Source organism: Suillus clintonianus (genome assembly GCF_016758775.1).
Source record: "Suillus clintonianus strain FC179 chromosome Unknown DEU56scaffold_13, whole genome shotgun sequence".
In the NCBI taxonomy this organism is placed as follows: Eukaryota; Fungi; Basidiomycota; class Agaricomycetes; order Boletales; family Suillaceae; genus Suillus; species Suillus clintonianus.
This window is the reverse complement of record NW_024539237.1, coordinates 578,569-596,001: the sequence shown is the minus strand read 5'-3', so window position 1 is coordinate 596,001 and position 17,433 is coordinate 578,569. Positions and strand designations below refer to the sequence as shown.

At 50.8% G+C, this 17,433-nt stretch overlaps 9 protein-coding genes across 9 annotated transcripts; 6 read left to right on the top strand and 3 right to left on the bottom strand.

Moving 5' to 3' along the window:
• The first annotated feature begins 40 nt into the window (after window positions 1-40).
• DEU56DRAFT_784275 (Uroporphyrinogen decarboxylase) lies at window positions 41-1,443 on the top strand. The gene is made up of 3 exons (XM_041352204.1): window positions 41-211; window positions 267-769; window positions 841-1,443. Exons 1-3 carry the CDS (start codon window positions 97-99, stop codon window positions 1,330-1,332), a joined length of 1,110 nt encoding a protein of 369 aa, XP_041212099.1. The 5' UTR covers window positions 41-96; the 3' UTR covers window positions 1,333-1,443.
• On the bottom strand, window positions 1,444-3,980 carry DEU56DRAFT_784274 (tyrosine protein phosphatase). Its single transcript, XM_041352203.1, has 5 exons — window positions 3,847-3,980; window positions 3,520-3,790; window positions 3,376-3,468; window positions 2,713-3,327; window positions 1,444-2,655 (listed from the first exon to the last, which is right to left on the bottom strand). The coding sequence occupies exons 1-5, from the start codon at window positions 3,885-3,887 to the stop codon at window positions 1,690-1,692; spliced, it is 1,986 nt and encodes a 661-aa protein (XP_041212098.1). The 5' UTR covers window positions 3,888-3,980; the 3' UTR covers window positions 1,444-1,689.
• Window positions 3,981-4,678: 698 nt separating this feature from the next.
• Window positions 4,679-7,372, top strand: DEU56DRAFT_784272 (apses-domain-containing protein). The gene is made up of 5 exons (XM_041352202.1): window positions 4,679-4,815; window positions 4,881-4,912; window positions 4,968-5,137; window positions 5,195-7,137; window positions 7,189-7,372. The coding sequence occupies exons 1-5, from the start codon at window positions 4,792-4,794 to the stop codon at window positions 7,258-7,260; spliced, it is 2,241 nt and encodes a 746-aa protein (XP_041212097.1). The 5' UTR covers window positions 4,679-4,791; the 3' UTR covers window positions 7,261-7,372.
• Window positions 7,373-7,503: 131 nt separating this feature from the next.
• DEU56DRAFT_978353 (uncharacterized protein) lies at window positions 7,504-8,967 on the top strand. Its single transcript, XM_041359691.1, has 4 exons — window positions 7,504-7,832; window positions 7,895-8,016; window positions 8,070-8,227; window positions 8,282-8,967. The coding sequence occupies exons 1-4, from the start codon at window positions 7,557-7,559 to the stop codon at window positions 8,827-8,829; spliced, it is 1,104 nt and encodes a 367-aa protein (XP_041212096.1). The 5' UTR covers window positions 7,504-7,556; the 3' UTR covers window positions 8,830-8,967.
• On the top strand, window positions 8,968-10,798 carry DEU56DRAFT_784268 (nucleoside transporter-domain-containing protein). The gene is made up of 4 exons (XM_041352201.1): window positions 8,968-9,325; window positions 9,377-9,516; window positions 9,571-10,191; window positions 10,241-10,798. The coding sequence occupies exons 1-4, from the start codon at window positions 9,124-9,126 to the stop codon at window positions 10,733-10,735; spliced, it is 1,458 nt and encodes a 485-aa protein (XP_041212095.1). The 5' UTR covers window positions 8,968-9,123; the 3' UTR covers window positions 10,736-10,798.
• A 358-nt stretch (window positions 10,799-11,156) lies between these two features.
• Window positions 11,157-12,801, top strand: DEU56DRAFT_730378 (nucleoside transporter-domain-containing protein; the record flags this gene model as incomplete). The annotated part of the gene is made up of 4 exons (XM_041348164.1): window positions 11,157-11,361; window positions 11,422-11,561; window positions 11,617-12,252; window positions 12,304-12,801. The coding sequence occupies 4 exons, from the start codon at window positions 11,157-11,159 to the stop codon at window positions 12,799-12,801; spliced, it is 1,479 nt and encodes a 492-aa protein (XP_041212094.1).
• Window positions 12,802-12,876: 75 nt separating this feature from the next.
• On the bottom strand, window positions 12,877-13,460 carry DEU56DRAFT_869776 (DUF1742-domain-containing protein; the record flags this gene model as incomplete). The annotated part of the gene is made up of 2 exons (XM_041355583.1): window positions 12,877-13,383; window positions 13,431-13,460. 2 exons carry the CDS (start codon window positions 13,458-13,460, stop codon window positions 12,877-12,879), a joined length of 537 nt encoding a protein of 178 aa, XP_041212093.1.
• A 174-nt stretch (window positions 13,461-13,634) lies between these two features.
• DEU56DRAFT_784257 (chaperonin 10-like protein) lies at window positions 13,635-15,614 on the top strand. Its single transcript, XM_041352200.1, has 13 exons — window positions 13,635-13,877; window positions 13,929-13,975; window positions 14,029-14,070; window positions 14,130-14,168; window positions 14,224-14,254; window positions 14,307-14,360; window positions 14,420-14,499; window positions 14,551-14,698; window positions 14,745-15,093; window positions 15,149-15,158; window positions 15,216-15,291; window positions 15,351-15,439; window positions 15,492-15,614. The coding sequence occupies exons 1-13, from the start codon at window positions 13,745-13,747 to the stop codon at window positions 15,531-15,533; spliced, it is 1,140 nt and encodes a 379-aa protein (XP_041212092.1). The 5' UTR covers window positions 13,635-13,744; the 3' UTR covers window positions 15,534-15,614.
• A 108-nt stretch (window positions 15,615-15,722) lies between these two features.
• On the bottom strand, window positions 15,723-17,341 carry DEU56DRAFT_730468 (ACBP-domain-containing protein; the record flags this gene model as incomplete). The annotated part of the gene is made up of 6 exons (XM_041348170.1): window positions 15,723-16,705; window positions 16,757-16,850; window positions 16,899-16,971; window positions 17,027-17,090; window positions 17,151-17,164; window positions 17,226-17,341. The coding sequence occupies 6 exons, from the start codon at window positions 17,339-17,341 to the stop codon at window positions 15,723-15,725; spliced, it is 1,344 nt and encodes a 447-aa protein (XP_041212091.1).
• Between the last annotated feature and the right edge of the window lie 92 nt (window positions 17,342-17,433).

Genomic DNA, 17,433 nt, shown 5'->3' with positions numbered 1-17,433 from the left:
GTCATAAGCAGATCACGATCACTACGCCCAAACAAATTCCAAGTTGGCCAGTCTCAGATCTGACACGTACTACGAAAAGCCAATATTCCTTCTCAAATGGCACAAGAGTTTCCGATTCTAACAAATGACCTACTCCTCCGCGCAGCTCGTGGCGAGCAGACAGAGCGCGCACCCGTATGGGTGATGCGTCAAGCAGGGAGATATCTCCCAGGTACGCCATCCAGACACCCTCAGATCTCTATCCAACCCACCCTAAATTGCACCAGAGTTCCGAAAAACTCGTGAAACCCATGAATTCTTCGAGATATGCCGCTCGCCTCCTCTCGCAACTGAGATCACCATGCAGCCCATCCGGCGGTACGCCGGCCTTCTCGATGCAGCTATCATCTTCTCCGACATCCTCGTCGTACCGCAGGCCATGGGTATGGAAGTGATCATGAACCCGGGCCCGCACTTCACCGACCCATTGAACACGCCCGCAGACATCGAGAAGCTACCCCGCGAGGTAGACGTAGACAAAGAGCTTGGCTATGTGTTCGAGGCACTCACCCTCACGCGGAAGACCCTTGCGGGCCAAGTTCCCCTCATCGGCTTCACCGGGGCGCCGTGGACACTTATGATGTACATGATCGAGGGCGGCGGAAGTCAGACGCGTCAGAAATCAAAGACGTGGCTCTTTAAGTACCCAGAGGCTTCAAAGCAGCTCCTGGAGCGCATCACAGACATCTGTGTGCAGTATCTCATCGGACAGGTGAACGCCGGCGCACAGGTTCGTCCGCATCTGTCTTGTTGCGCATCAGGACAGTGAGATCACAAAAACTAAACTATTACTACCAACAGCTTCTGCAGGTATTCGATTCGAATGCTGGAGATCTGTCGCCATATGACTTTTCTACGTTCGCTCTGCCTTACCTCAAACGTATTGCGGACGAGGTCCGCATCGGTCTCAGGGCGCGACAGCTCCCTGTCGTCCCTCTTACCTTGTTTGCAAAAGGCGCATCCCCATCCCTCGCTGCAAGCGCCGGATACGACACCATTGGCCTCGACTGGACGATTGACCCTCGGGATGTCACCAAGCTCACTGATGGCATGATTGACGGCAGAACCATCACTTTACAAGGCAACCTCGATCCCGTGGTGCTCTATGGCGGCAGAGAAGCCATCGAGCGCGAGGTGAAGAGGATGTGCAAGGCATTCCATGATGCTAGGGGCGGTGCATGCAAAGCATGGATTGCGAATTTGGGTCATGGCATAACACCAGGCGTTGATCCAGAAGATATGAAGTTCTTCCTGGAGTGTGTTCACAAATACTCGACAGTACCGTCTTCATGACGTGAGAGGGGCAAAAGAACTTTTAATTGTACCAATAGAAGCTTTATTTCACGCTGCTAACAGGTATGTATATCATGAACGCGATCGCCTGCTCTCGCATATCATTCCTAATGGGACGGAAAGGTAAATGAGGTCAAAGCTACATGATATGAATGCTCGATGGATGGATGATTGGGGGAAATGTGGACAGTGCAGATATCGAAAGATACTGAGCCTATACAACGCCAGAAAGAAGATTCACCATTAAATACACAGAGCGAATGAAGATAATCATCGTTGATAACGAAAGCGCGAGAACTGACTGAACTTGAACGCAAAAAAGCAGGAATACAGTTTGCGGCAGATCCAATGCTAAGTCTATGCAACGACATCTGCAGCGCTAAAGCTGCTTCTTCTCCGTCTAACGGGTCGTGGACCAGGGCGTTGTGTAGACTTTGACGGAGGCATGACGATGGCAGAGGCTCCTGCCTTCATCCAGGATTCAGGTTTGCCTGTCCGTCTGTTTGGTAGTTCTGCCAGCGAAGGTGCAGGGTTATGTTTCTTGGTGAGCGTCGGTAATCGCGAAGGGGTAGGTGAAGGGGGTTGGGGTACACGGCGCGCTGATGGGGCACCAGGCCCTCTTGCGGCAGCGGCAGCAGTACTCCGCGCTGTTGCACCACCAGCCAATCGGGGTATCTTGTTAGGAGGTGGTGCTGCCGCTCGACTGTTCCTGGCGGCAGCAGTCTTCTGGTGTACGCTTGTCGCGGATGACCGTAGCACCCGCGTCGGGCGCTGTTCGGATGCTGTACCTCTTGCGCCCGAGATTCGGGTCGTTGTCCTAGCGCGAGGCCGGGCAACGGGTGGTGCTGCTCCAAGAGCAGGGAGGGTATCATCCATCTCCACATCTTCTTCTTCGTCGGATTCAATAGCGACCCGTTTTGCCATAGGCGTCTTGCGCGGCTGTCCTGGCGGAGGTGTCTCACGCGTCCTCGCAGCTACGGCAGCACGACCGGGGGTGACAGGTGGTACAGGTACAGGGTCTGTGGGTGGCGTCAATGATCTGGTTTCGTGCATGACTTCGTCTTGCTCCGCAGGAGGTGTGGCGGGAGTCACAACATGTGTGGCGGCTGCGACTGCAGCTGCCTGCAAGCGCCGAATCTCATCCGCAGCGGACCACTTGGCCCATTGGAGCTGCATCTGGTGCATGTAATGTTGCTGTGGACCAACAACACAACCTGGCCTGACGATGCGCATAAACGCAATCGCCTCTGATGCTGTAAAGCCATACTTCCAGATAAGATATGCCCCAATGAGGCATCCAGTGCGTCCGAGCCCCGCTTTGCACTGAGGATCACATAAATATGTCAGAACAATGGCAAAAATACATTTGAAATAACCCACGTGTACAGCAACGACCCCACCGCCCTCAATCACGGCGTCCGCCACATCAATGAAAGTGCGGACGATTTCGTCTGACGGATTTGACCCGTCTTCGAAGCAGAGATCAAGGTGTTTGATTCCGCGATCCAAAAATAGCTGTTTATCGTAGAGTTCTGCATTGAGACGGACGACGAGGTCGACTTTATGCTTCTCGAAATATTCGAGGCAATTGCAGAAAGCGGAATTGAGTTTACGTTGTAGAGCGAGTTTGCGAGGTGATTTTGGTGAAGCTACACCGGGTCGCGCAGGGGATGCAGGGACTGCTGCTGCTGCAGTCTCGATATCATTCTTCTGTTTGGTCCACGCATAATCTCTAGGTGAAGCAAATGCGATGAAGTTGGGTGTTATCCAGTTCCAGTCACCATTCTCGACCTTCTCATAGAATTCGTAGTCTTGGAGGTCGAATATATCCAAGTCGATAAGGCGGTTTTGAATTCCTTTCCAGAAACCCCACAAACAGTCGTGAATGCTAAGGTTGAAGGTTGAAGGACCACGACCTGCGTCTCTGAAAGACATGAACTCTAGTTCGCTTATGGGTTGGAAGCAGCGCCACGGGGTGTAATTATGTACGATCAACTGAGAAGGGGTGAATACGGTAGGATGTTAGGAGATAACGAGTCGTACCATGTACAGGGCCATCAACAGGGCAGCATTAGCTTTACGACGTGGATCATCGGAAGAATAGAGAACGAGACGGTGCGAGCTGAGATCTTCATCCTGTGGCGATCATGATCGCGTGCCAACGATCGAGGAGGAATGGACGCGTACCTTCAAAAGGCCGTGAATTAATAAACACGCCTTGTAGACCATTGCAAGGTTTAGTGGGCCCCAGTCCTGATAGAATGAGGTGTAGAGTAGTTGGTCGTCGATTGTAAAGTAGTAGTAAACAGCGTCATCGTCCGGGGAGGGGACTGAAGGACCAAGTGGTGCACCCATGTGGGGTTGGGGGCGAATCTTTGGAGCATTTCCTGAGTTTGAGGTAGCACTATTGAGTGATTGGGGAGATGGTGCGGGGTGGGGGAAGGTGGTAAAATAGAGTCTAGATATAATATTAATTCAGAAATTCGGACATGACCCGGTCGTGAGCGGACTTGCCTGTCTCCGAAATAACAGAGTGGTGCGCAGGCTGGTGCCATGAGAGGAGCTCACCGTTGTAAGCGTTGACTAGAGCGGTAGAGAGCCTCGTGGTGGTCAGAGAGAAAGACGCGGTTTGTGAGGGCAGGAACAATTGCCGCTATCAAGCCTCGAGGAAAGAACCACCTTACAAAAGGAAATGAGTCCCGTGACCGTCGCGTCACCAAACCTCTAGTGGCCACAATTTGCTTTCTTTACTTCATTCCTTTGTTCTACTTCTTTAACTTGAAATGTATTCCCATCACTTGCCACAGACAACTTCCAGACTCATAAAGAGATTATCTCCAAAGACAACCAGAATCCCAGCTCCTTGGCAAAAACAGCGCGTCTGCAACGAGGCAACCCGCAAAACAACGTGGGATCCATCTTAATGCGCGCCAGTGTCTATTTTCATGTTTTCTGGGGAGTAGAAAAGCCTAATACAATGTCAAGGAAGGGGTTATGGCCCCATTTCATCTGAATCGAGATAGACATCGTGAAGAACACGAGTCAGTATTAGATCTGATGATGGATTGGCGGGTAACACGAGGTAACGCAAAGGGTTTCATATTGGAAGCTTGAGACCGTCCGCAGTGCAGGTCCTGACCTTCCTGTAGCATTTCAGACTGCTTCTAGCTAGGAGAGAATTATGGTTGTTGCTAGGCTCATTTCCGACTGCAGCATGCAATGTCGACGAGCTCAATGCTCATAGTACTAGTATTCAGTGCACATACCATTAATCTTGGGCCAGTGAAATATCTTTGAAAATGAATGTCATCGCGTTGTTTGTTCTTGTTGAAGCACGTGTGTATGTATCGGAAACCGCGACGCCCGTCAGCACCACCTCGCCTGAGAGTCCACCACCAAAATCGTTTAGCTAGCAGTAATCCGTTGAATCACACATAAACGCGTTTAACTGTATCCATCATGCCCGAGGGCCAGATTTTCAAGGTGCTACCATTTTCTACCTGCTAATCACTCTGCACTAATCTCATCCCCGTGCCTCTTCATCCTAGGCCACTTACAGTGGTATTCCCGTGTTTGAGATGTGAGTCATTCATTCCACATTCAGCTCAGAGCTTCATTTATTCCTACGCGTCCAGGATGTGCAAGGGCGTTGCCGTCATGCGCCGGCGCGCTGACTCGTGGCTCAACGCGACTCAGATCCTGAAAGTCGCAGGATTCGACAAACCTCAGCGAACCCGCGTACTTGAGAGAGAAGTTCAGAAGGGCGAGCACGAAAAGGTTCAGGGTGGGTATGGAAAGTACCAAGGTAAGCGATCTCCGCGACTCCTTTCTGTGATCGCTTGAAGAACCCGCCCCACTACAGGAACGTGGATACCTCTTGAACGAGGTCTCGCTCTAGCAAAGCAGTATAATTGCGAAGCAGCTCTGCGACCTATCATTGATTTTCAGCCGGCGGCCAAGAGCCCACCTCTTGCTCCTAAACACCTCGTTTCTACGAGTACAGCGGCTCGTCCCCCGCGTCGTGCCGCTGCCGCTGCAGAAGCAGCAGCAGCCCTTGCTGCTGCTGCCCGCTCGCGTCGTAATATAGAACCCCCGGTTGAATCTGATCGCGAGATATTATCCGAACATGCATCAGAGGACGGATCTATGACCTCCTCGCCTTCCCGTGGCTCATCAAGTTCACGCACTCCCTCGCCCATCGGGAACAAGCTTGGGTCGAATGGCGCTGCTAAAGACCGCCGCGGTGGCAGTCGACGAAAACCACCACAGCGCCACATAGATGAGCGCTATGATGACGAGGGTTCAGAGGAGGAACCCACCCAGCCTAACGGCACGACTGACCCACGCGCATACGCAGACCAAATCCTCGAGTACTTCATTTCTGACTCAAATCAGGTCCCCCAGGTCCTCATTTCCCCACCGCCTGATTTTGACCCGAACACCGCCATTGATGATGACGGGCATACAGCATTGCACTGGGCCTCAGCAATGGGCCGCTTACGTATCGTCAAATTATTGATCACAGCGGGGGCAGAAATATTCAAGGTGAACAAAGCAGGCCAGACTGCGCTCATGCGAAGTGTCATGTTTGCAAACAACTATGATGTGCGGAAATTCCCCGAGCTGTACGAACTTCTTCACCGTTCTACACTCAACATCGACAATTATAACCGGACCGTGTTTCATCACATCGTCGACGTCGCAATGTCGAAGGGGAAGACACATGCCGCGCGGTACTATATGGAGACAGTGCTGAATCGCCTAGCTGACTACCCAAAAGAACTGGCGGATGTCATCAATTTTCAAGACGAGGACGGTGAAACTGCGTTGACAATGGCTGCCCGGTGCCGGAGCAAGCGCCTTGTGAAACTTCTCATCGATCACGGCGCTAATCCAAAGATCATCAACAATGATGGCAAGAGCACTGAAGATTACATCCTCGAGGATGAACGTTTCCGTTCGTCTCCAGGCCCAACCTCACGCCTCTCATCGATGTCCTTCCGCAATGCCCAAGCGACTCTCGGTCCCACAACTTCCAATGCAATGACACTGGCATATCCTATGAATGGTGACAAGCCGCCGCTCCACCACTCTGTCGCAGGGCAAAAGGCCAGTACGCGCTGTGTCAATGACATCACGAGCATGCTCGACAGTCTCGCATCGTCATTCGACCGCGAACTGCAAGAAAAGGAGCGCGACATGACGCAAGCGCATGCACTTCTGCAGAACATTCAGCAAGAAATTCTAGAGAGCCACCGTGCTGTAAACCAACTCAAAACGCAAGCCGAGGGGCTGCAGCTAGCAAAGGGTTTGCTTGGGGAGTTGGAAGGACGCTTGCTTGACAAGATGGGGAGGCGGTATCGTTTGGGCTGGGAAAAATGGGTAAAGGATGAGGAGAACCGCGAGGCGTCTATACGGGACGCTGCTGATGGAGAGTTGAGGATCACAGCAGCGACGGTGCCTTACCGGACGGACGACGACATCGAGGAGGTTACGGATCCTGGGAAAGACAAGGGGAAAGGAAAGCGAAAGGCGTTACCCCAAGAGGAGAACATCTCAGACCTGTTGCAGTTATATGCTGAAGTGCCTACGGATCCAGAAGCACTACGAGCCGCCTGCGATGCCATACGAGATGAGATTGGGCTGCACAGGAAACGAAGGAGAGATATGTTTGACGAGATAGCGTCATTCCAAGCAGAGGCTGGGACTGGGGGACGGATGGCTGAGTATAGAAGACTGATTGGGGCAGGGTGTGGTGGAGTGATGCCGTCGGAAGTGGACAATGTGATTGGGATGTTGCTCGAGGTGATTACATTTCTTCAACCGTCAGCTGCATGTCTCACCCTTTTGCTGTAGACACTAGAATCTGAAGAACCGAGCGCGTCATCGACAGCATGGAGTGGGTCCAAAGCTGGACCGATGGGCTGACGACGTCTGGGTTTGCTGGGGCATTGGTAATTTATGTCGTTCTTCTCTTGTGTAATCATACCGAGCCTTTATTGCTGGATCTCGACTTCAATATAAATCAATCGCAAATCAATCGTTGACTCGCATGTTTCTCCAAAAATATGATTCTGAGCTCTCGAACTGTAGTCGTTCATTAGGCTGCTTTTCAATTTAAAGAAGGTGCACGCCTATGATGTGCATTTTCGTAATAAGATTGCTTAGTCAACTACTACTTTTCCTCCGACTTGTCTTGAACGCGTTGGACAGTCTCGGACTCGATGTCACTTACTCGTATACAGGTCCAGCGAGCTACTACTGTCTCTCCATGGACGAGAGATTTCCGGCATCTTCTCCCTGTCCCAAAACACTTCCAAAATAGACAAACTTGGTTCGACCCCATCACAAAGGCCGTACGCGTCAAAGACCGCATAAAATACTGGAACGTCGTTCCAGGTGACCAAATTTGCGTACGCGGGGACGCGCGCAAGACCATCCATGAGGTTCTCAGTATAAATAAATTTACCAACCGCGTCTATCTGAAGGGTGCCAACCTCGTGCGTGTTTTGTCATACTGTATGCACTAGTGTTCTCCGATGCTGACAGAGTGCTTTTGTAGCATGAGGGGAAACAATACAAGACCCCGGTCAACCGCAGTGTGCACTACTCGAAATGCATGCTCTACATTGGTGAACAAATGAGAAAGGCTACCTCAGTTGGTGAGCAGCCCAAGGCGATTTCGTGAGTGCTTACACCTGTCCGCATTCTTGCCTTTGACCGTAAATTGCCCACAGTGTGTTTGCGAGACGTATCGGTGTGAGAGATCCTCATTGGGATCCCATCCTTTACCGCTGGAACTGGAAACGTCTGGTGCTCGCTACTGATCCATATACTCCGAAGACAAAGGTCGAACTAGCATGGCCTCAACCGGAAGAGCGAGACCACCAAGAACGTCAGACATACCCCTTCTGTTTCTGTTTTATTTGCTGACTCCGGTGTGTTGTAGCTAATCCACTGTTGGACACAACGCCAGAGACAGTTCGGGAAATAACGTACAAACCACCCGTATTCAGTCTGTCCAACATGATTGGTCTTCAGAGCGGCGCCACCGAGAAGGCTTACCTCAGGACGCTGTTCAATCCGTCTGCCGTTGCTTTCGACCCATCAGCGCCGATGGAGGTACACCTTACGAAGGAGTTGAGCAACCCTCATAGCAGAGCGAAGAAGCAGGCGCGCTGGCAGGCTGCTGTAAAGCGCAAGAGCACACTCTTCAAAAAGTTCATTGCCCAGGAACTCAGGAACATTAATGGCCGGAGTATTCGGGATGCTCGAGCAGAAGCTGCTTTCAAGTACCGACAGAAATTGGAGGAGGAGAGAAAGTCAGAGAAGAAACGGAGGTGGTTGACCAAGGAGCGTGTTGCGAAGATGGAGAGAAATTCTAAGCGCAAGGCAAGGAAGGCGGAGAAGCAGAAGGAGAAGCTCAGCCAGTTGGTCTTGCGGGATGCGCCAAACCAGTTTATTCCTGGCAAGTCTGCGAGGAGACAAGAGGCATGATGTTGTCAGGAGCTATAGTATACAGTATACGCCTGGTTGGTTATCAACTGCTTCTTAATTGTTGTCCCGGTTATCGTTATCTGGGTCCCTTCTATCCCTTTTCGCTTACAATGTTAGAGGAAAGTAACGTGAGAGACTTGTTTCCGATATTCGGAGGGCCGGGCTGGCACTTGCCCCGAGCCTCGCGAATAGAATCGCATACAGGAACATGTTGCATCATTGCATCTCAGCTTTCGCTTCCACCGTATCTTCATTACTGGCTTGCTGCATTCATAGACACAAGCTGCACGGCCAATGTCTGAAATGAACATCGCGTCCACTACAGGTTTAGACGTGGGAGGCGGCGTGCACCGTATCTCCACAGAAGCCGGACAAGACGATTTGGATGATGACCGGGCAACCATTGAAGCTTCACACTTGCAAGACACGCAGGGAGACACTCGCATACGCTGGGTATACTTAATGCTAGGAGCCGCTACTCTGCTATCATGGAACGGTATGTCTCCGGGAAGTTAGGGACCAGTCAATGGCTGATACCTTCGGCTAGCAATGATCAATGCAAATTCATTCTTCATGTCGCGGCTGGCAGGTTCTCCACTGAGAATATCCTTTAGTTCGTACTTGTCTAGTGTGTTTACCGCTAGCAACGTGGTTACATTGGGACATGCGATTGTTACCTCGAAACAAGTGGGTACTGCATACATGAAGGTGCTTTGTCTCTGACCATGGCATACCCCTCAGTCTTCCCCTTCCAGGCGCGCCTTCTGGGCCACCGCGCTCACCTCGGCCATTGTCACCATACTGTTTTTGACAACGTTCATCCATCCTAGCCCAGCTCCGTTCTTCTACTTCATCATGATAAGCGCGTTCTGCTTGTCGGGCTGCGCGTCTTATCTATCAAACTCGGTATTCGCCGGCGCAGCACTCTTTGGCGCGCCTTACATGCAATCGGTGATGTCTGGCCAGGCCGCAGTAGCCGTTGCTGTCAGCAGCGTGCAGGTCGTTAGCTCCGCCATCTCAGTTTGGGGAACCACTCCACTGACTCTGGGCATCAGCGACATCGACCCTGATGGCAAAGCTGAGGAGAAATCTGCGCGTATATTCTTTGGGATTTCTGCGTTGTATATGATTGCTACGCTCCTCGCATATAAGTGGCTAGCGTCATTGCAAGTGTATACGACGACCATGGGGGCTCTTGAGGATAACCTCAAGACCCGAGTTGTCTCAAACGAAGCTGATGAACGGCAGCCTCTTTTGCCTGCGGCATTACCAAACGCGGTTGAAGGAAACCAGATTTTCCGTATTTTCCAGACCAATTTTATTTATAATTTTGCTGTTGGATTTGTTTTCACTGTAACTTTGGTATGGTTTCTCAGACTACCGACGTCATTCTGCTCACCAACGTTTGTAGGCTGTTTACCCAGCTATCACTGTCACCATCAAGCCGACGAATACAAATACTCATCCTTTACTGTTTAGTGCTGTACACTTTTTGGTGTTCAGTTCCGGTGACCTTTTGGGAAGACACATGTGCTCCTTCCCAAAACTCATAATCTGGTCGGCTCGACGCGTTTTGGCTCTTAGTCTCCTTCGGACCCTGTTTATCCCCATGTTCCTTCTATGCAACGTGGAACATTCACTCCCTGTTGCACCGTTTATCAGCTCTGACTTGCTTTATATGCTACTCATGTGCGCTCTGGGCGTATCGAACGGTTATGTGTCTACTTTGTGCATGTTGGGCGCGCCCTCGTTGGAACACAACAAGAGACTGAGGGGCCGGCAGGAAGATATTGACGTTGCTAGCACCGTTGCAGCTTTCTGTCTCATTGTGGGATTAGCAGTTGGTGGATTTGCGAGCTTTGGGGTAAGAGCTGTTATCTGCGACTGTAATCCGTTCGCGTCCTAGATCAAGATGTCTCCTAAGTACATACATACGATACCATGGAATATAATTATAATTTATACCTTTTCTTTGGATTGGGGTCCCTATAGCTAGGCTCAGGAGTCGCTTGAACGCTTCTCGCAAGTTCATCATTGTAATGGTACGTAAATGCGCTGCAACGGCTGAACTTGCCCTAATCGCTGGTTACCACAGTCTCGTTCGATATCGTAAGTTGTTCATACTACCATGGTTGGTCTAGCAGGCTCCGCGAGCAGAGCAGAGAAGCTCCTCGGTTCAGAGGCCCGCCATACATCACCCGATCAACACTCTTCTGGCTGTATTCCTTTGCGTTCGCTTCACAGTCACACCACGCGTTCGTAGTCCTCCCACCTTGCGTCAAACTGCTGAGCCAACCAACTCCTCCACGTCAATAGGGCCTAGCAGCATGTCGCTACAGATTTCGACCATTGATTCGGGGGCTGCTTATCATGCTCTCCCACCAGCCCCGGTCGATGACGACCGCGACAGCGAACTTGATTTGGAATTCGATGATTCTGCAACAGACCCTTCTGTCACTGATGAGGTCGTCGATAGTCGAATACGGTGGGTGTACTTTATGCTAGGCTGCGCAATCCTCCTCCCTTGGAACGGTCCGTACCAATACTTATCTCTTCGGCGTGCGTTATGGTTTTAAATCAGTTTTTGCCTAGTGATGATTACCGCTACCTCGTTCTTCTTGTCTCGCTTGGTCGGATCACCATTACGGGCAACGTTTGCCTCCTACCTGACCACCACTTCCACCGTGTTCAATGTTTTTGCATTGGCACACGCCACGATGACCTCAAAACGGGTTGGAATATAATTTCTTCTTAGAGTCCATATCACCCTAACCATTCTATTGTCAGTCGTCACCCTCTCAAAGAGTTTTCTGGTCTGCCGCATCCGTCACACTCATCATCGTTCTCCTGTTCTTCAGCACCTTCACACACTATCAACCATCAACCTTCTTTATCTTTGCAATCCTATGTTCTATTTCTTTGGCGATATGCGTTTCCTATCTTTCCACAGCCGCCTTCGCTGGAGCCTCGCTCTTCGGGGCTCCTTATATGCAATCTATGATATCCGGCCAGGCTGCCATAGCTGTGGTTGTTAGTGTGGTCCAGGTGGTCACATCCGCCTTGTCCGTCTGGGGTTCGACTCCGGAAGCAATTGCCGCGTTCATATCGAATGACGGCGTTGGGGACGGAAAGGCAGAGCAGGATTCTGCTCGTACATTCTTTGGAATATCCGCATTGTTTATGGTCAGCACGTTTATGGCCTACGCCTGGATGGCGCGGTTGCCAGCCTACAAGGCCACTGTTGGGATCTTGGAAAACAATATCAAGCTTCATGGGGCCCTAGGCAGTCCCACTGAAACGGGAGGGCTCGTCTTTAGCAGTACCGAACAAGCAAGCCATGAGGAAAGAAATCAAATAATACGTGTGTTCAAAGCAAACATCATCTATGAATTTGCTCTTGCATATGTCTTTGTGATCACTTTGGTGCGGTAACTCAAATTATTACCTGGTCGCTAGTTAACTCCTTGCTCCAAGGCCATCTTCCCTGTCATCACAATTACCATACAGTCGACTAACCCCAATACCCATCCATTACTATTCACCGCAGTTCATTTCTTGACGTTCAACCTCGGCGACTTCTTTGGACGATATATCTGTAGTTTCCCGAGAGTAATAACGTGGTCCGCTACACGCATATTAGCGTTCTCGATCGTCCGCACCCTGTTCATCCCCATCTTCCTTCTATGCAATACGGTGCAAGGCCCTTCGCGTGGTTTGCCCGTAATCAGCTCAGACTTTGTCTATATGCTCCTTGTTGGCGCTCTAGGCCTATCAAACGGATACGTCTCTACCCTCTCTATGCTAGGTGCATCCTCTCTAGAGCACAATCCACGATTGCGACAACGTCGCGAAGACGTCCCCATTGCGAGTACCGTGGCTGGTTTTTGTCTTATCGTGGGTCTTGCAATCGGGGGTTTTGGAAGTTTTGGTGTGAGAGCTATTATTTGCCAATGCAATCCCTTCGTGAAGTGAGCACATATACCCCAAATATACATAGACCGAATTTCTATAGTACGATAACTCTACAGTATATATTAGACAAATGTATCATGACAGACTGCTACTGGGGGCTCCTGGAAGACGAGGTGCTAGATCCTTCGCCTGCGAGGTTTGCCTCCGTCGTCGGTGCTCCGACACTCTCAGGGCGAATATATCACGATGTAATATATACTTCTCGTGGGTGGGCCTTGGTGATGAAGAACCCGACGTGGGCAATGATCCCGGTACCTTTGGTGACTTCTCCGGCTTACCGTCATCATCTTTCTTTTCACCTTCATCAGCTATTTTGTCCTTATCCTTATCCGCCTTCTCTTTTTCTTTCTCTTTCTCTTTCTTGCGTCTCTGCTTCTCCTCCCACTCCTCCCTGAGCCTCGCGATTTCCTCGAGACTGACTCCAATCTTGTTCTCGCTCTCAGGCTCGAGCACGCGGGTGGCGAATCCGTGGTCTGACAGGTGAACTGTGCATGTATACAGGAAATCGGAGGTATCTATCGTGGCAAGCACGGCATTCGTGGGCTTATAACAGATGTAGCATGCTTTTGCGGTCGCTGTTGTCTAGTCTCTTTGGTACAAATAGTCATTAATGAATCGCTGGGACATACTCGCTTGTAGTAAAGGTTTGGGAAGGACATGGTTGCAGTTGTAGTGCAGCTGCTGGTACTTGTGAATGCAGCTGTGATCAGAACTCGGTTTGGTTGGAATTGATTCACAGCATCCAGAAATCGATGCGGGAAAGGAGAAAGAGAAGATCTTAGCGCTGGAGGATGATAAGGATCATGTGCAAGCTAGCTGCAGTACCTTGAAGGTGACCCGGGCCTGACCATGATCACATTATTATCAGTCCGGCCCGCTTGAGGGAGAACGGAAATACAGAGCCACCACAATCCACCGTTCTCACTCACAGACTATCACCATCATGAGCACAGTCGGTAAACCCATCACCTGCAAGGCTGCTGTTTGCTGGGGTGCTGGCCAGCCCCTCAAGGTCGAGGAAGTTGAGGTTGCACCCCCAAACGCTCACGAAGTCCGCATCAAGATTCTGTACACCGGTAAGAGGACCTGCACGGTTATCTTATCTACTGATGGGAGCGACCCTACAGGTATATGTCATACTGATGAGTACACTCGCAGTGGTAAGGATCCTGAGGTGTGCCTAGAATTCAGCCTTGTCGTAACTTGAGCTCATCCAAAGCATCGCAGGGTCTCTTCCCCGTGATCCTTGGCCATGAAGGCGGAGGTGTGGTGAGTCAGAACACTTACTGACTGTGCGTATTGCTTTATTGCTCTTCGGGGTTCTTCAGGTTGAATCGGTTGGTGAGGGTGTCACAAGCGTGTCGGTTGTAAGTCTCAACTATAAAATATGTTGTAATGCCCTTCTTGAAAATCGTTTGCCAGGGCGACCACGTTATCCCGCTTTACACTGCTGGTGAGCCAGATCACAATGACCCCTGAATTCCCAGCTCAGTCTGATTCACCAGAGTGCCGCGAATGTAAATTCTGCAAAAGCGGGAAGACCAACTTGTGTGGGAAAGGTTAGACTCCTCCATTCCGTTTGCTTCAAAGACGTGAGTCTCAAATGTATCGTGGTCAGTGAGAACAACCCAAGGTCAGGGTCTCATGCCTGATAGCACTAGCCGCTTCACGTGCAAGGGCCAAGCCATCCACCACTTCGTATGTATCTCAATCCCTTTCGAATCCGACGACACTCATCCGCAAGGATAGATGGGAACTTCAACGTTCTCGCAGTACACCGTAGTGGCAGAGGTTTCTGTCGTCGCTGTGAACAAGTCTGCGCCTCTCGAGAAGGTCTGTCTTCTTGGTTGCGGCATCACCACAGCATGGGGCGCAGTTGTGAAGCAGCAAGGCATCAGTATGTGAAGCTATGGTATTCCTGCTGTAACTCATACAATACGCAGAGGGCTCCAACGTCGCTGTTTTCGGATGCGGTGCCATCGGTCTCGGTGTTCTCTCCACCGCGTCAGTTGTCGGTGCTTCTCGGATCATCGCTGTCGATACGAACCCCGGGAAAGAGTCTTGGGCAAAGAAGATGGGTGCTACTGAATTTGTCAACCCTACGGCGCTCCCAGAGGGCAAGCGAATCCAGGATTACCTGGTCGAGATAACTGACGGCGGGTTGGACTTCACCTTCGACGCTACTGGTAATGTACACGTCATGCGTGCTGCGTTAGAGTCATGCCACAAAGGCTGGGGTGTCTCCACCATAATCGGCGTTGCTGCTGCTGGCCAGGAGATATCGACACGTCCGTAAGTGATCTGGCGTTTTTCACAGGATCCACGTGTGCTGAAGGTTCCTGTAAAGGTTCCAGCTGGTAATGGTCCAGCTGAAGTAAATGATCAGTTGTAACTTATGGATGGATATATTCCAGGTTACTGGTCGCACGTGGCGAGGAACTGCGTTTGGAGGAGTGAAGGGTCGGACTGAGCTCCCTGGTCTCGTCGAAGGTGACTCGATCTTCAGTTTTTTTCAGTACATGCCCTCAACAACGTAATCTGCCTTCTAGACTACTTGCAAGGCAAGCTCAAGATCGATGAATACGTCACGCACCACCGCAAATTTGCGGAAATCAACGAGGGTTTCCACGACATGCACGTATGTATCACCCTGCCTTACAAACCCGACAGAGGCGTGACCTAATTTCTAGGGTGGTGACTGTATCCGATGTGTCGTCGATATGATGGAGTAAAAGGATAGGACCAGTTGTATCCACGAATGGTAGTCTTGAAACCTCGAATAACTGTTGAACACGAAGTGAAAATATTATTAGCAATTGCGAGGCTCAAACAATTTTGGGACGAAGTAAATAATTCGGGGCATCGGGGTATAAATGCAGCAATGACTACTCTTGAGCCACCCCCAAGTTAAAAAGCAAGCACTACACACCACTGATCATCCGTCTTCCCCTGTTTCTCCCAGACAAGGCAGCCCATAGTAATATAAGGGCCGCATTGACCTCCCTCCGCCTTGTCGTCGTCTTCTTCCACGTCAGTCTGAGCAACCCAAGAACTGCCAATGAGAATGATATGTCAAGGAACAGTCTTCGCACGATAGTGAGCACCGGGGACCGGTTCTCGCTCCGAGCAAAAAATATAAGAAGCTGCTTCAATGATACCATCACCCGAGACGATGGCTTCAGAACGAGCGACCACATTCCCATATCATCCAAATCCCATTCGAGTGCTTCAGGACGGTTATCCGTCGGACTGCCTCTACCGGAAGAGCTTCTCAAGGGAAGCGAAACGGTGGATCGCTGCGGGTGCACCACCTGGGACTCGAGCATATCGAGCCGTTCTGTTAGTGCGGCAAGGTGCGTCTGGACGTTTTCGACGGCTTGCTCCAGGGGTAACCGTGAGGGTGTTCGTATAGGTGCTTCAGTGCCATAAGGCCGGCCCCCCCGGATGGAGAGAGCAGATTGAATCCGCGGTACAAACTCGGGTGACTGGTATGTCCCAGAATATTGCCCTGGTGGAGGGTATACGGACGAGGATGCTATTGGTGCTGACTGGCCGGCGAAGGCGGATTGCGTCTGGTATGTGGGCATTGGTTGCATTGGTGGAGCGTTTGCGAGCCCAGCAAGTGGCGGCGACATGGCAAGCGGACCGGTCACAGGAGTACGATATCGTGAGGACATGGAAGAAAGTGGTCTTGGCTGTTGGACAGGCTCACGCAAGGGTGGGAGATCGTGAGCTTCGTCGCCTGATTCGCCATCTTCAGAACTCGACCCACTGCCCTCCATAAGTGCAGCTTTATGAGCCTCTAAACGGGTAGAGGAAAATAGTTGACCGGGAATTCGAGGAATATCGTTCTCTGAGACGCTGGAGCTTGAAGACTGGGAGGTCCGGGACCTTGAAAGGGAATCTAGGCGGACTATATCAATGTAGCAAAAGGCAAGTTTGACGCTGGACATACGGCTCATCACCAGATTCGACGGGTCACCACCATAAGACTGGAGCTCGTTCATGAGGTCACGGGCAACAGTCTTGTCCGAGTATTTACTTAGAACCTGTACTGAAATAATTGGCAGGCGTCATGGAATCATGCAAAATCATACCTTCAGCAAAGCATCCACGTAAAGCCATTTTGCCTCAAATAGATCAAGATCCTTGTGCTTCGCCCATGCGTCCCTGGAGTGTACGTTAACACGTGATAAGGTGAGACGGGGGAACGACGTAGACCGACCACTTTGCCCGGCCTAGCATATCCCACATGCCTGGACGACCGCCTTGGACATTTCCAACAGTCGCTGCGCACAGTAACATGAGTTAAGAGATGCTCGGACATGTGGTGAGAAGGGGATATCTACCTTGTTTGTACAAGCTGTGGTAAGAAAAATCAGTAAGTAAATGTGCGCTTGAAGATGCAAACTCATGTAACGCACCTGTACATCGTCAGTTTCTCCTCGTACCCAGTTTGTATTGGCCCAGTCTTTGGGAGGCCCTGCACTATCTCCACTGCCCGATCAAATTGCGCATCAATAAGTTCACGTGAATCCATGCTAGAAAATAGAGACACCGAAAGGGATGAGCTTGCGGATAATGTGGTGCGTCCAACACCAGTTGTTGACAGAATGGCAGAGCAAGGACACA

Coding starts and splice junctions, on each gene's coding strand:
- DEU56DRAFT_784268 (XM_041352201.1), top strand. CDS start 9,124: ATGTCTGAAATGAACATCGCGTCCACTACAGGTTTAGACGTGGGAGGC. Junction 9,517..9,570: donor CGATTGTTACCTCGAAACAA/GTGGGTACTGCA, acceptor CATACCCCTCAG/TCTTCCCCTTCCAGGCGCGC. Junction 10,192..10,240: donor TTGTTTTCACTGTAACTTTG/GTATGGTTTCTC, acceptor CAACGTTTGTAG/GCTGTTTACCCAGCTATCAC.
- DEU56DRAFT_784272 (XM_041352202.1), top strand. CDS start 4,792: ATGCCCGAGGGCCAGATTTTCAAG. Junction 4,816..4,880: donor CCGAGGGCCAGATTTTCAAG/GTGCTACCATTT, acceptor TCTTCATCCTAG/GCCACTTACAGTGGTATTCC. Junction 4,913..4,967: donor GGTATTCCCGTGTTTGAGAT/GTGAGTCATTCA, acceptor CTACGCGTCCAG/GATGTGCAAGGGCGTTGCCG.
- DEU56DRAFT_978353 (XM_041359691.1), top strand. CDS start 7,557: ATGTCACTTACTCGTATACAGGTCCAGCGAGCTACTACTGTCTCTCCA. Junction 7,833..7,894: donor ATCTGAAGGGTGCCAACCTC/GTGCGTGTTTTG, acceptor GTGCTTTTGTAG/CATGAGGGGAAACAATACAA. Junction 8,228..8,281: donor AGAGCGAGACCACCAAGAAC/GTCAGACATACC, acceptor GGTGTGTTGTAG/CTAATCCACTGTTGGACACA.
- DEU56DRAFT_784274 (XM_041352203.1), bottom strand. CDS start 3,887: ATGGCACCAGCCTGCGCACCACTCTGTTATTTCGGAGACAG. Junction 3,328..3,375: donor TGTTGATGGCCCTGTACATG/GTACGACTCGTT, acceptor ACCCCTTCTCAG/TTGATCGTACATAATTACAC. Junction 2,656..2,712: donor GTGGGGTCGTTGCTGTACAC/GTGGGTTATTTC, acceptor TGTGATCCTCAG/TGCAAAGCGGGGCTCGGACG.
- DEU56DRAFT_784275 (XM_041352204.1), top strand. CDS start 97: ATGGCACAAGAGTTTCCGATTCTAACAAATGACCTACTCCTCCGCGCA. Junction 212..266: donor AGCAGGGAGATATCTCCCAG/GTACGCCATCCA, acceptor AAATTGCACCAG/AGTTCCGAAAAACTCGTGAA. Junction 770..840: donor AGGTGAACGCCGGCGCACAG/GTTCGTCCGCAT, acceptor TACTACCAACAG/CTTCTGCAGGTATTCGATTC.
- DEU56DRAFT_784257 (XM_041352200.1), top strand. CDS start 13,745: ATGAGCACAGTCGGTAAACCCATCACCTGCAAGGCTGCTGTTTGCTGG. Junction 14,169..14,223: donor GTGTCACAAGCGTGTCGGTT/GTAAGTCTCAAC, acceptor ATCGTTTGCCAG/GGCGACCACGTTATCCCGCT. Junction 15,292..15,350: donor GCTCCCTGGTCTCGTCGAAG/GTGACTCGATCT, acceptor TCTGCCTTCTAG/ACTACTTGCAAGGCAAGCTC.